Source organism: Poecilia formosa, unplaced genomic scaffold (assembly GCF_000485575.1).
Source record: "Poecilia formosa unplaced genomic scaffold, Poecilia_formosa-5.1.2 Scaffold74, whole genome shotgun sequence".
NCBI classification, from domain to species: Eukaryota; Metazoa; Chordata; class Actinopteri; order Cyprinodontiformes; family Poeciliidae; genus Poecilia; species Poecilia formosa.
Window position 1 is genome coordinate 554,068 of NW_006800013.1, and position 15,824 is coordinate 569,891.

Genomic DNA, 15,824 nt, shown 5'->3' on the forward strand with positions numbered 1-15,824 from the left:
TTTACATCATTTAAATCCTGCATATTTTTCTGATTATCTATCATATTTCCATCTACAAAGCAGAACATCACAGTTCTTTACATGTTCAGAGATCTTAATCATTTTTGTTACTTTCACAAGTCAACTTTCTGTCAGTTTCTCAACTGTGAGACAGCATGCAAAAATATCAAGAAAAATCACATTGTATGAGTTTTACATAATTAATTTGTGTATTAATGCATGAAAACAGTATTTCATCACCTCCCATCAGGCAAGAGATCAGGCTCTGTCTTTAACCCTGGTGTCCAGAAATGGGGTCCAACCGACCCCACACACATAAAACTTGTATCATTTTCCACAGTCCTCTAACGTTTGCCTCAGTCCTCGCACACACAAGGGTTAAAAAGCCTCCTTTCCTCCATTCATTATCTGAATTAATTCCACCTGTATGAACTTTTTGCCTGTTTAACAAACAACAGTCCACACACAATAAAATCAGACTTCAACCTTTGCAACATGGACAAAACCAAACAGCTGCCTAAGGACACCATGGAGAAAATTACAGACCAGCACAATTATTAGAAAATGATGGAACATTAGTAATCAAGAGAGAGTTGGAGGATCTACACCTGGTCATTGACCTGCAGAGGAAAAAAGTTACCATCGTGCTTTGGGTATATTTTCTGCAAAGGGGACGGGGTGACTGCACCATTTTGAAGAGAGGATGGACCATGTATAACCCTTTGGAGAGAGTTGAAAGATTGGTATGTAGGAATGGACCAGAATCTCTACTGCAATGTGCTTAAACCTGCTCAGAAACAATAGAAAGCATCTGACCTCATGAATTATAAGCAAAGGTTTCTGAGCCAAGCATGCAGTCCTGCTATTCTGTTGTATCGAATACATATATCATGCAATAAAATGCTAATTATTTCCTTTTAGATTCATTCTTTTAGAGTTGAGGTGTACCTGTGCTGAAAATTACAGATCTCTCCATTCTTTGCAATGGGGGGGGGAAAAAAAAAGTTACATAATGACTCAAAGTGTGATATTTATCTTCTCTCCAAGCTGAACATCACAGGGAGATCTACAGCCCGGCCGGCGTCAGAACCTCACCAGGAGTCTCTCTAATGAAGGCCAATTAAAAACAAGTGACATTTGAAATGCGGACGGTGGCGTTGAGCTGCGATGTCACCGTGCACCTGTAAGCGGCAGCAGGAGTCGCTGATCTGCTCTAACGACGTGGCGAATGCTGGCATGGTGCTTCAGGCATGCTCTGACATACTTTAAACGCTGCCTCATAAAAGGCAGATAGCAGCTGCCAAGAGTGTTTACTTAGTAAACCTCCGCACCTGCAACATTCTGCCCAGGTGAATCAATCACCCTGTGGTGTTTCAACTATTTTAGTGCGTAAACACTGCAGGATATTAAAACATTTATGCTATCTAGAGTACATAGAATATGTTTTCACAGTGGCATCAGCATTCTGTCTTCATTCAAGTCACCGGCTATAAACATGAAAAAACAAATTCAGGGAAGGAAATGAGTTATTTGAACTGACACAAATAAAAACAACTGGCGTGCATCCATTTCTGGTAATTTGGGAATTATAAAGGCTGAAAAGACAAGACGATTGTCCACAGCTGTCCTGGACTAACCGTGGGAACTCTTCGTTTGGGAGGTAGTGGTAACGGTGGGTTGGAGGATTTGCGGCTGACTACGGCACTGATGGCAGACATTTCCTTGTCGAACATCTCCTTAATGGTGCTGGTGTGGACCAGGGTGAGGTGAGGAGGCTCCTTGGCTTGAAGGCATGTGCGGATGTACTGTAAAGAAGACGAGGAGAGGGCATGTCTAAACTCACTAAACAAAAACTACAGAAGATTCAATAAAATCTGACAAAAAACAACTTACAAACATAAATAACTTTCACAAGAAATCAAGCAGGTGCTTCAAGAGACAAACTTTTAGAGAAAATAATCCCCTGGAAGAATACTTTTAAGTTCAAACTGGAAGTACATTAGAATTTGTCATATTAAAAAACACCATATCCAGGAGTGACACACAAAATTTTATCTGAATATTTGTCTCTGTTAAAAAAAAAAAAAAAACTGCAAAAACATGGACTTTGTTGGATATTTTGTTTAGCCTAACTGCTCAAAGTCAACTCCTTTCCTGTGACCTCATATGCAGCTAGAAACTACTTAAAAACAACCTTCACAGAGTTACCCAGTATATGTCTAATATATTGTCATTGAAATGTCAGTGTGTGCAGTACACATCAGAGTGAACTGACTGGAACCCAAAAATAATTGGCTAATAGGGTCGCAGAATTATGGAAGCACATGAGAAATAGAAAAAAAGAAGGAAATGGTGCTATTCAGAGTCATCTGTTAAAAGTGGCTGTATTTTTTCATATCACAAAGTCAGAAAAAAAATTGCAGTCACTTTTTTCCTAATATCATACAGCTCTATTGCTGAATGACTACAGAATATGTGAACTCTCTGCGACTCCGTCAGCCCTGATATGCTGGTCTGGCTGCAGATTTGTTACATAAATCCAGTAATTAAATGTTTCTTGATCCCTGATCAGGTCCAGTGTGTCTCCACTGACCTTGTATTGAATCAGAGGATGATCTCCACAGAGGAACTCCAGGCAATGGCTGACTCGGAGCACATACTGACCACTCCACTCCTCCTCCTCGGGCGCATGAGTTATCAGCCACTTCTTCACAGCCATCTCCATCAGCTCAGAGGGGGTCCAAGATGACGACACCTTCAGACTTGTTGAGTCCTACAGAGGAAAAGGCCAGCAAGAGAGGAATTAATTCCTCGTTGCATTAGACAATCCAGGATCCTTGAAAACAAAGGTAATTATCGTTTAGAGGTCGGCTCGCTAGTTTAATTCAGAGCTGCATACTTTAAACACTAGGAAGTTGAAAAATGGTGCTCAACAACATTCAGAAAAAAAAAAGAAATCTACTGTGGTATAAAAATATCCTTTGTTTAAATAAATGCTTTAACTCTGTTCCTTGAGAATTACAGAGGAAATGCCTGAAAGATAAAATTAGTGCTCACGCCTGTCATGATGACAAATTTTGCGATAAACCATAACACTGTTGTTTTGAGACCATTTTCAAGTATTATAATGATAATGACATAACAGTGCAAGTTCGCTTTGTCAAAGATCAACAAACTTATTCTGTAAAGAACACTGGAACTAGAAGATATTTTAAGTATCCAAAAACAAAACAAAACAAAACAAAAAAACCCAGAACCAAAAACAAAAAGTGACATTAATTATGTTTGTGTGAACAAAACTGACCTTTAAATCATCAATATTAATCATCAGAATAAAAATTACTGAGAATTTTAATTTATCAAGTGACTAATCCATTGCTTATTGCGACAAGCTTACTCATGTATAGAGATTTTATTTCTGCTTTAGAACGAGGGACTGATAAGTGTTGAATGGACCAGAGCAAAGTGGACTCTCTCCCTCTCTCTCTCTCTCCTAAAATGTGCTTAAACACATCATCCACACTTTGCCTATTACAGTGTCCGCTGAAGCTTCTCGCTTTGTTATTTATAGCCCACTGACCTGATACCAAAGATAGAATTATAATTTCCTGGAGGTTTAATAAAAATGTCATCCATTAATAATTAACAGAACATGGCCAGATCCACTATGGGTAGTAGCTCTCTCCAAACAATACCCGACAATAAAAACCTTCCGAAAACGTGTGAAGGAACTCTAAAGCAACCCTGATGATTTCATCGAAACAAAGTTCAGGGTAAATCTAGGTCACACACAATAAATTACACCATCACACTTCCTGTCTGTAATGCAGCTTATTGTGTCTGACCTCCAAAATAAGACTTCCTGCCTACATCCACCTGAGTGTACAGGAACAGCTGGCCAGTCTTTGTGTATGATGCTAATCAAAGCATGGAGTCTAGAGGAACACGACGCTGTGTTTATAATTCAAGATGATATCGCTTCTGTATGCGTGGCAAGGACACAGAAATCAGAGTTACGAGGAGGAGACGGTTCATTTTAATCAGTGATCTGCTCCCTTGAGCTGAAATGCTAATGTAAGTGAGAGTGACAGAGAATGGCATAATTTCACTGATGGTTTTGACCCACTTAGTGCTGTCACATGTCTTGATAGTTGGGATCTGTCGTTTGTGTGATGCTGCCAACTGTGGGCAGAAAACAGGCTGGAGCTTCAGTAACATGAGCATGAGCTGCTGGGGTCACATGGTTTCTGCTTTGTACTCACACAAGGTGGGTTTGTGTTGTGTAGCAGGGCAGAAAGTCACACTGTTATCCAAGAGATGGAATAAATCAATACCAGGCATCCTGTGGGTTTGGCTGAAGGGTCTATTAATACACCAATTTATTTGACATTGGTGTTTTATGCCATATTAGTGAAATTCTCAATGTAACCTAGCATAAAAATAACTCAGCATTATTGTATCAAAGTAAAATTAGCTAATCAATAAAATAATATTAAAAAATAGTTAAATATCTAGTATTTTCTTTATAATTTATTTGTGCTTGATATGTTTACAGATTTCTTAAAGCAGAGGATGCATATGGGTAGGAATGAAAGTTATTGTTTAATAAGTTAATCTAAAGTTGATTGATTTAAGCCATTTTCTTAAAAACCTGTGTACTGACTGAATAAACATAAAATGGTAGTTTTCTCGCATTGTTAAACTTGGAGATATTTAGAAACTACAACAAACAAGCACCTCAGATTAATGGGGGGCGGGGTGAAGAAGAAACATTTATACATCTGTGTATACATTTTTTTTCCCAAAATCTCTCTCCTTCAATGTCACATGCTGTTTTTATTTTGTTTTTTAATTATGTAAAGCACCTTGAAATACCTTGCTGCTGAAATGTGTTATACAAATAAAATTTGATTGATTGATTTGTTTCTCTTGAAGGAATGTTAAAACTTTGCTCCATGAAGTTTATTCCCAACAGCCTCAAAGGCAACCCATGTTGCAATTTTTTCATCTTATCCCATCTGCTTTTCTGTCATCACACCTTTGCCTTTGTAGGACATCAGTAATTTTAAAGTGAGAAGTTGCTGCTATTTGGTATGATGCTCGGCTGAATGATCGCTATTTAGGTGAAACGTCAGGAGGTTGTTGAGTGTTTATATTTCTAAGCAGAACCACATAAAATGGATTTTTTAGAGTTTCTTTTGAACCAATCAATGAAACGTTAATCAACAATCTGATGTGCAAAGATGGCACTTGACAAAATGTCATGTTTCAATTGTTGACTGTGTGTTCTACGACTTTATATCATGCTTTTATGATGTGAAGCACTTTGGAATGCCTTGTTGCTGAAATGTGCCATGCAAAAAAAAAAAAAAAAAGATGATTTTGCATTCCACACCGGACTGTTTGGACCGTTTTTCTTTACCGTTCTGGTATGGCCCCACCATCTTTGTTGCTGTATCAGCTGCCTTAGATTATGGATGACCAGCAGCTCCCTCTGCTCAGGGCAGCCAAACCACAACATTAAAAAAATCTCCAAGTGAACATTATTAGTCGACAATTAATCATTAATTCCCATCCCTAATTCAGGGGATTACCTGTTTAGACCATCACTTGAGTTGGGACCGAGTTGATATGATATCAATATGGGAAAAAAAAAAAAAAAAGTCCAACTCTCACCTGAGACTGGTCAAAGTGGATGATGACTTTAAGTTCGGCTGGGGGGTCATTGAGCCCATCTGTGGTAGTTGTCAATGCTGCAGGCTCCAGCTGCGGCGAGAAACAGGCCTGCAGCCACTCGTTGCACGTCATCATTTGCATTCGTTGCATCTTCTCTTCACTGAGACGAAACATCTTACTGCGGAAGTCCTTCACCTCCTGGTCATTAATGCCATCCAGTTCATGGAGACCTAAAGGAAAGGACAAAGATGAGATTTCATTTTGTTACCAAGTTTTTTTTTCTTATTTATACTACAAATTGTTGGAGAAACATTGCTCTCTTGATAACATGCTGCCATTTACAGCTTTTCAGTATTTTATGACTGTCAGCATTCAGCCAAGATCTATGGCCAATATTAGCTGTTAAAATATAGGGGGGCTTTGTGACTGTACTGATGGTGGTGAAAACACACTGGGTCATGTGAGTGTGGGCTGATGTGCTCAGCAGGATGAATGGCCATCCACTCATGCCAGCAGCGTTCCACTTTACTTCGACAAAAGGCTTTAAAAGATTGTGCCAGACCACAGAGGAGCCGGGGAGGAAGAACTATCAATACCGCGTGAAGTCTCCATCTATAAGACTCGGAGCTCCTTCTCTTCCTCGCTGCGTATTTCTGTGAAAATGTTTGTTTTGATCATACACGTTCCAATGTCTGATGTTTTGGAGTCTACCAAAACAAGGCAACGCTTGACCATCTGGACATTGAACAGTTTGAAGAATATGCTGAGCTTCTTAAAAAGCAGCTGCACTCATTTTACTTTTAACTTCCGATGTTAGGAATGCACGATATATTGCCACCATTGGAACGATATTGGTAATTGATTTTAGCATAATGGTAAAATAAATAAAACTGGGGCATGATATTTATTTCCGTCTTGGTTGGGGGGTGGAGGAGTTTGGTCATGTGACAATAGTTGGCCTTAAAAATTGGGCAAATTGGAATTCCAAAAATACATTTTCTTAATGGAAATAAACCATTTAGAAAAAAAAAAAGCTAAAAAGTTTGGGACAAAACACTTGCAATGGACATTTGGTGATGTCAGCAATGTGGTCATTTTTTTCCCTCAAGAGTCAAAAGTTTCTTCAAATGTAAATATTAGCAAATATTGGTTACAGGTTATAACAGCAATATTAATATCAGGTATCAACATTGGTAGAAATGTTCAAATTTGTACACCCCTCAAATATTTATTGTACTGATGTTTGAGGTTTTCAGTTTTCTTCTGTACAGGAAGTCTTGAAAAGTGTTGCATAGATAACGTGTTACTTAATTTCCTAAGTATAAGAATGTATTCTAATGATCGGAAAGCTTACATAAACCATAGGTACATGGAACTTAAATGGGTCCAAATGAATAAATCTAAATTTTAAGTGCCCAATGAAAGTTCTTTTGTCTCCCATTTACTGGAAAACAGCCTGCAGAATCTGAAGTAACTCCTTCCGCTTCTCTAAAATGCAAGGAGAAATCACTCAACGTGATGCAAGACTTATCTCGTCAACCAACATGTTTTCCCATTACCCACCTTTAGGCCAGATCTGCTGGGACAGACTTACTGTGTGCAGGAAATCACTCGCTGCCCTACATACCAAACTAAGAGGTTTTCCTTCATTGAAGATGTCTAGCTGAGACAGTCAGTGAATCACTCAGCAGCAGTGGCAGCTTCCCTTATCTGCCACTTTAAATGAAACTCTTCCATGCAGAGTTCCCATACCTTTTCCAATGAGTACTCCTATTTTGGAGTCCAGCAGGCGCTCTGCTCGCCCACAGTTGCGCGTCACCAGCTTCAGGACTGGCAGAAAGGGCCGAACGTCGCAGAGTCGGCGGGTTTCATCCTCCAGCTCTTCGTGCACAGCTGCCTGGTTGACACATTCGAACATGTGGCTCTCCATTTCGCCAAGGGAAGGAAACAGTGGGAAGTACTGAGCCTGCTTCCATAAGAGCTGAAAAGGAGGAGAAAGACTTTTAGCGAGATACACCAGGAGCTTTGAGACACAATAAAACACTTTAATGAACCCAACAAAACAAATGAAAGAGATCCAAGTTAAAAAAGAAAAAGTGAAATAAACATGTTTGTTGACGTGTTTGTGTCTACATACATAAAATATTGTGTTTTTCCAAATAGGAGTTAGATTTAAATACGGTCATGAGCTTGAAGGTAATTAATTTGAGGCTTTTGAAGATTTATATGAACCATTTTTTTAAATTGGGATGAATGAACAAACAACTTATGTTGTTTAAAAACGAGAACTGAGTGCACAGTTTTAAATTTATAGGGAATTTTCTCAAGTCAAAAATCACAGAGCACTTTCAAAAGGATTGGACATTCTAACACATTAATGTTAAACTGGTAGCCAGTTTAGATGTGGGTTTGGGACCATTTCCAGTTTGGACCATGCAACACAGTCTGGGTTTCAATTCTCTGAATTGAACCGTCTCCTTCTGAGGAACAATCCATTACCTGCCAAAACTCAAGTCTGTCAAACTTTTTGACTGGAATTTGCACCTGATAAAAAATAAAAAATAAAAAATAAAAAAAAACTTTTGTAGAAACTGTTTATGGCCAGACAAACACTAATCTATTTGTCCAGAATGGCACAGTGGTGGTATTAAAAGGGCATGGGTCCGTTTTCCTGCCAGTGGTACTATAGATTACTACCTTCAAAGCAACGGTTGGATGGTTAAAACCTGGGAGATATTTAGGTGTAATGACAGCACAATGATCCCCAAAATACATACATTTTGGTTTTGAGTGAATGAAGCAAAGTGACATTAAACTTCTGGATTGGCCTCTATACTGAAGGAAATTGAAATATCATGGTTAAAAGTCAGCCTGGAAACCAATAAATTCAAATGAAATATTGAGCATAATTTATATTCCAGGATATTTTAAAGCCCAACAAAAAAAGAAAGTCTTTGGTTACATCTGCAACATTTGGCCAATTATTAATTCTAGTGTTTGGATATGTGGAAAGTTGACTCCATAAAGATTAGAGAAAAATCACAATAAAGACTCACCCAATAGTAGTTTCACCATCATTCAAATTAATATATATATATATTATATATGCATTTATTTCCTTAAATAAGTCTTTAACTAAGGTGAAACACTGAGTTAATCAAGAATGAATCAAAATGCATTTTGATTATTATTTATTAAGAAATTAAGCAAAGAATTTAGCAATGACTCCCCTGGCTAGCCCAGGGAAGTGAAGAAAAGATGAAGGTACATCGGTTTTAATATCCACCAGCCCTCTTACAATGATGGGAGCAAAAGTGAAAATCCCACCAGTTTCAGTTTACTTCACAACTCTGGTATTTGCACCTGCAGACTGTGACCCTGGATGGTTCAAACCCTAGTTCAGAAATACCCTTTATTATGCGTTTCCAGTGAGCTGCCTCCATCATGAAGGGAGCTTTAAAGCTAAAATTGATTGCTTGACTGATTGAAATAAAACAAAGTTTTGACATAACAGCTGTCAGAACAGCACACATCAACCTTCCTTGATATATAATACTTTTCAGATTTATCATAAAGGTGTGCCTTCCAGGAAATAGTATCTACTTTTATCATAAATGACTGCATATGAATGCATGCTCCGTCAAGCATAATCTTGTTTTTTTAGCTGTTTGACCTCTGCAGGCAGAAATACTTTAGCATTTTATCAATGATCAAGGAAGTATTTCAGCCTCTAGCAAAGTCAGAGAACCCTCCGCTTTCCTTCTGGATGCCCTTTATAAATGTAGAAGAAAAGCTTTTTTGATGCTTTGGCACAGATTCGTGACGCTACGTTGTCAGACATTTTGTGAAAGTTGCTTTATGTTGATCAAAGTAGTAAGGGGAAAAAAATATCAGGCCAGAGTGACAAATGTTTAATAAAACCAGAAATGTTCCAAGGAAGTTGAGACCTTAGTCACAGTAGCACTATTTAAAGTAAAAACGCTGACAGAAGAAACAAAAACCACCGAGCAGACCACAGCAATCATCACAGTGAAAACAAGTATTGGATCATGCCTGACTGACTGATAATGTGTTTGATTTTAACTTTCTGTGGGCTGCACCACCACCTGTTTCACCGTATGACCTAAATGGGGTCTGAATGTAAAAAAAAAAAAATGTTTAGCTGAGCCTCTAGTTTCAGCTTTATCAGATTTTACATTCTCAGAAATCCCCCTCACCAGTTTGATGTGTTGAATTGTAGCCTCGCGGGGAACATCCATCTGGATGTAGATGCCTGTGGGCAGCAGGAAGTCCACGGTGATCTGATCCGGAGCGTGTCCGGCCAGGGGCGAATGGGCCGCCCATATGTCCAGCAGGTCTGTCATGGCAGGAGGCATGGCAAGGGGCACCTAAGACCACCTCAACCATAAGGACCTAAACAAACAGAGAAGAGAAACAAACATCTGGGTTATAGCATTTTCTTTTTTGAGATAACTGAAATAAAAAATATAGATGGCTGCATACGTTTTCCCTGTTGTTTTTTTATTATTATTATTTAAGCAATCATCTTGATGATGAAAAATCAGAGAAACTAGCTTAGGTTATTGTGTGTTTTGGGGAAAGATGCACAGCTTAAAAGAATAAAGAAAATCCTGTAAGTGAAAGACCTGAGACTAAGTGTGTTTTCACACCTGATACTCCAGTAAACTCTGTTCAATTGAGGATCAAAGTTGCAACACTTGTTAAATTTTCAGCTGGTGCACTTTGCTTTCACACTGCACTGTTAAATGATCCAAACTCTTTGAAAGAGCCATCCACCCTCTTTCCTGTAGTGGTGCTGCACCAAGAACCACTGAAGGAAGAAACATGAAAACCTCTGAAGAAGACACTGAGCACCACATCCTTCTTCATGTAAACAAAAATGGAGAGGCGCCAGATTTTTCTTTTGTCGTTGGTATAAGACCACAAGCCGAGTCTCCCACTAGTGCTAGACTCCCGAGTTTGTTTTGGTTGAATTTACCCAGAATGCTCAATGCTATACTTTGCTTCCTGCTTGTGTAGTGGTGTACAATCCTCTTGCATCCACGTATACATTCGAACCGCACCAGAGTTTACTTCAACCAAACAGAGGCCTAGGTTTGTAGGCCAACTGAAGATCACTTTTTTAGTCCCAAACAAATCGGGCTATCTGGGTAAACGAGCTAAAGTGGGCTGGTGTGAGTGCACCCTAAGGCAAAGGTTTGCCTTCCAGGAGGACAATAACCTTAAATAAATGTACACCGAGAAATACAACAAAATGATTTAGATCATAAGAGGCCTAGTCACATCTTTGGCAACACTCAAAAATTGCAGCTCACAGATGGCCTCCAGTCAATCTTACTGAACATGCAAAAAACAACAGGAAACAGGGCTACACCGTGTAATAAATTCAGACAAAATGATGAGGTGAGAGGACAGAAAAACAACAAGCCACCAGTCAGATGTTTTGGACCGCACTCATTTTTTTAAGAAAAAGCTGTACAAGAACAATCTGTGTCGCTGTGTTCCTGTGTTCCAGCACTGTGTCGAGTCCAGCGGGAAGCGGTTGGGTTTCATCTGGATCGGGTCCAGTGCTCAGAGGAATGCCTGCTAAGCAAACAGAACAAAAAGTTCAACCTGCCTTTGCCCTCATCTGTAAACCAGCTCTCTTGAACAGAAAACACTCAAAGCTGCACACATACAGTAAGGTAGGATATTCCTTAAAACACATGCCAACATATGGGCTGCTGTTAAGGTAATTATCAGGAGCATGACAAGGTGAGGACACGGAAAACACAACTTCTTTATGTCTAGAAAGTGGCAGTGAGTCAGTCCCATCTGTGCAGTAAGAAAATGTCAAAGTCTTCTGTGTAGAACAACAGTTCTCTCTTTATTCCTCAGTTGTGAGATAAGTGAAAATGGGAAATCAAATACCTCAGTGCTCACCTGTGGACAAGCAAACATGCACACAGCGGCTCCACTGTGTAGAGTGGAGATGGCATTCAGGAAGCTGCTTCCCAACATCTGCTTTAAAAACAGTCTGGTTTCAATCTCCTCAGGTGTACGATCACACCACTTCCACCTGCAGTCACGGCCTCATTCTCAAGCTGCCTTCCATATCAACTCTTCCTCTTGTCCTCATGTCCATCTCCATTTTGGCTCCATTAGGAAACGATAGCCCTGATTGCCTCTAATGGGCTGCTCTCCATCTGAGTTAAGTGCTCAAGCAAGCAGCAGATGAGCTGCAGAACGCTGCGATGTCTGTGGTGCATTTGAAGCTACAATCTGGGGCACTTAACATCATCAACCATGCAAATGGAAACAATGCCGCAAGTGAGTCTGTGTGGTGTTCAAACAGTATTGTTGTCAGAACATCGCACTTAAGAAGTGCTTTCCACTTTAAGCACGTCATAAAAGAGGACAAAGATGCAAAAAAAAAAAAAAAAAAAAAAAAAAAAAAAAAACAGGAATGCTTCTGCGACTACAAAACTCATACAGACCGACTCAACTGGACATAAACACAATCAGCCATTCAAACCCACAACCAGACAACAACAAAGTTATATCAAAGGTGCCCAGTTACAACCCTGAAAGGTAACTTGACACCATGTCTGTGTGAAACTTCAACAGCTGTGATGAGAAAACATGTGCTGACGCATCTCCACTTTTGAGTTGCTCTTAGCAATGACAATGAAGATTTAAACATAGATCAGCTGTCTTGCAAAAGCATTAATACCCTTTAAAGTGTATCACATTTAAATACAATGCAAAAATAATGAACAATGGTGAAGTGGGAGGAAAGTAAAACATGATTTTTAAAACATTAACAATAAAAATAAAATGATTCATCATCTGAAAAGTCTGCTGTGAATTTATATTCAGCCCTTTCTCTGAAGTTACAGCTGATGTCAGTCAGATTGGCCATTTTAAAAGGTGATGTCCAGTGTTGGTAATCCACCATATGTAGCAGTTTGGAATGTAAACTTCGTCCACATGTCTATTACTCCATTTTGTCGATGGCTTCTTCCATCAAGGTCAGAGAGGTGGTTTGGAAAACTAAAATTTGTCCTGGCCTTAGATCACCTCAACTGACCTGTTAGAAGTTTATTTTTCATATTGGTTCTGGTCTGAAAGGTAAAACAGGGCCGATATTGATAACAAATATTTATTTCTATCTTGTCTATCTTGTTGCTGTATGTGTTTCAGGAGGAGAGGGGTAGATAGTTGTTCATGTAGCATTTGTTTGGTAATGTCACAGTTATAGTGATGCAGCAGAGGATTGTGGGGTCTTTAACGATAAGAGTGAACTTATTTCAGTGGTGTGGTCATTTTTCCCCCACAGTGTAGAAAGAATACCAATATCAGAAAACAATACTGGCACAAATTTTTCATATTCATTCCCTACAACAAACCTGTGAGGCCTAAGTAGAAGATTTTGATTCAGACTGAGATTAAATTACAAAGAGATGGACTCTATTTACAGATTATCTGACTTTTGAAGATAACTGGATACCCTGAATTTAATTTTGATGTGTAAGGAGTGATGTGTCGGCATTCAAATGCATGACATAGTTTAAAGATTTTATCAAAAATGTGAAAAACAATCATTTTCTCGTTAGACACAATTATGCACCATGTACTTTGTGGTGTTCTACCACAGAAAATGCCCCAATAAAATACATATGTAATGTGAGAAATCTCAAGCAGCTTCCCTCTCACTGTCTGTACATGCACAGGTGAGCAGGGTTACTGAGGATGTGGTGGCAGACAGCCAGAGGTCTGCCGTCAGGTTCAGGTTTCACAGGGAGGAGAGCAGAACAAGTGCTTCTGCAAGATCACGAAGACTAGGGTGTTTCATGTGACAACAGAGGAGAGAGAAGGGATACGGTAAGCAGACAGTGGGTGATGCAGGCAGAAAATACAGGATCCTGCAGGCATACTACAAAGAGCCTCTTTCGTTTGAGGATGCAGAAATATGACTCCATTTATGTGCTTCTTCTGTTTCCTATATGCAAACTTCCAAGGATTAGGTAACAACTTCAAGTTATCTCTAATTCAAAGGACAGTTCCCGTTTCTGTTCAAAGATTTCCTCAAGTAGACAGGAAACAGACGTTCTTTGAAGAAATGTAAAACAAACAAAAAAGGTGTCATCTTTGATTAGTCATCTCGGGTAAATGCAACAACAAGTAAACAAGAACTGCTATAAAAAGCCTTTCATTGACAAAGGTAATCTACAACCCAGTCATAACCTCTGACACACAGGCCACACTTCACTAATAACGCAGCTCATAAAAACAAAGTGAGTCTATGCTTTGAGGCATGTTTTGAAGGCTTTCATGCACAGATGCATTAAACAGTAAACAGTGGTGTTACACAGCACTCTCTCCCTACAGCTCTCTGTGTGTGACAGTAAAAGTCCTGTGAGGTTCACTACAATGGAGTGAGTGTGTCCACGCGTCTTCCTGTGTAAGTGATTGAAAAAATAAATAAAAAAAGGAGACAAGATGGAGGGGGTGGCGGGTAAACAAATGGTGGGTGTGTGTAATGGGTTGTGGTTGCTGATTAAGGGTCCTATGACACTTTCAGCTAAAAATAAGATTGACAAAAACAGGGAAAAAAAAAAAAAAAAAAAAAAAAAAAGAGGATCCGAGACCTCTTCACCTCTTCTCAACAGCCACTGTACGACCGTAAATGACAGTGCAGATATACAATGAGGCTGGCGGAGTCAGCGTTTCCACTTCTGGGAAAGATGGTGTCTGTGTGTGTGTGTGTGTGTGTGTGTGTGTGTGTGTGTGTGTGTGTGTGTGTGTGTGTGCATGCGCACGGAAGTACATTCGGTTCAGAGTGTGTATTTCCAAAGACAAAATCCATGCAGTCATAAGAGGACACCGCTGGTCAGACAGTGATGGATAAAGATGCCTGAAAATAAATCTAATTTAGTCTTTTATTGCAGCAGAATGATGTTTCACACTATAGATCCATTTTGAAAAACCCTGCTATAAACATAGCGCATGCATTTAGCAGGGGAAAAAGTTAAGAATGACACATTTTTAGTAAAATCAGACGTACAATTATTGGCTTCAGAATGCTGTTATTTGAAACAATCTTCTGGTATATTACAAACAGTCTGCCCTGACCAAAGCAAACTGTTCTAGTCAACGTCTCACTAGTCTAGCACACTCCTCATTTTTACATTTGTGACGGTAGGCCAGTGAACGATATTTGTGGCATTTCCCGCCCAGAAAACAGGCATGAAACACGACTCCAAATTATTCACAAAAATGCTGTCTATTCACAAGTTCTACCATAGAGGACATCTAAAATATTCAAATCTAAAATGCAGCTTGGGAAGCCAAACACCACGATGATACCCAACTGGCATTGGCTGGCATTCGCAAAGCTGTCAATCCAGGAGAAGCATTTATTTACCTTGGCACTGATTGTTTGAATCGATTGATTGAAGACTGTATGCATTTGATTTTACAGTTCTGCTAAGGGCATATTAAGATATTTTTGCTGTCTGACCTATTAAAAACAAACATTTCTAAGTGTTTATGAGGGGGTCTTACCCCCGGGAATACCTGGGGTCCATTGTTCCAATAATCCAATAATAAGTGTTCCAATAATAAATGTACTCAACTTAAAAATTGGATTTAATGGAGATTACGCTACAAGAGCACTATTTTTTTTCCACACATCTTTTTTTAAGGGTTTCAACAAATCCTAAATATGCGAACCGAGTAGATCAACGTAGGAAAATATCTGTTGATTTTAATGGTACACTGAGAATATTTCAAGTAAAAAACATCAACAAATAATAAGATGAATCATAACCATATTTTCACACCTTTTGGCAGGTTTGTGCCACCTCCACCTCTAGTCATGTTTCGTTTTCAGCCACTAACCACGGTGGTATGAAACGAAACCCTTCTCACCCCACAATTCTCAACTTCATACATCCATTTCATACGAAAACGGCTTCATCTGAAACGCCACACAAGAGGAAAAGACAGTCATACAGGCAGCAGGTGCTCATTCCACACAAAGACATTACTTTTATGCTGATAACCCCCCTAACTCCATACATGCCCATAGCAGGTAAGTGAGCACACAGGTGTATCTGAAAGCATAATAATCAGTTGAATCCTGT

The 15,824-nt window shown here is 39.2% G+C and overlaps 1 protein-coding gene across 1 annotated transcript in view; it reads right to left on the reverse strand.

The window, feature by feature from the left end:
- The window catches only part of pik3cb (phosphatidylinositol-4,5-bisphosphate 3-kinase, catalytic subunit beta), a 45,576-nt gene that overhangs the window by 20,948 nt on the left and 8,804 nt on the right, over positions 1–15,824 (reverse strand). The window contains exons 2-6 of the mRNA XM_007555964.2: positions 9,894–10,089; positions 7,429–7,657; positions 5,677–5,906; positions 2,594–2,773; positions 1,638–1,805 (exon numbers count right to left, since the gene is read on the reverse strand). Of these exons, the coding sequence (XP_007556026.1) occupies positions 1,638–1,805; positions 2,594–2,773; positions 5,677–5,906; positions 7,429–7,657; positions 9,894–10,052 (966 nt within the window). The 5' untranslated portion in view covers positions 10,053–10,089. The remainder of the gene's footprint in view (positions 1–1,637; positions 1,806–2,593; positions 2,774–5,676; positions 5,907–7,428; positions 7,658–9,893; positions 10,090–15,824) is intronic.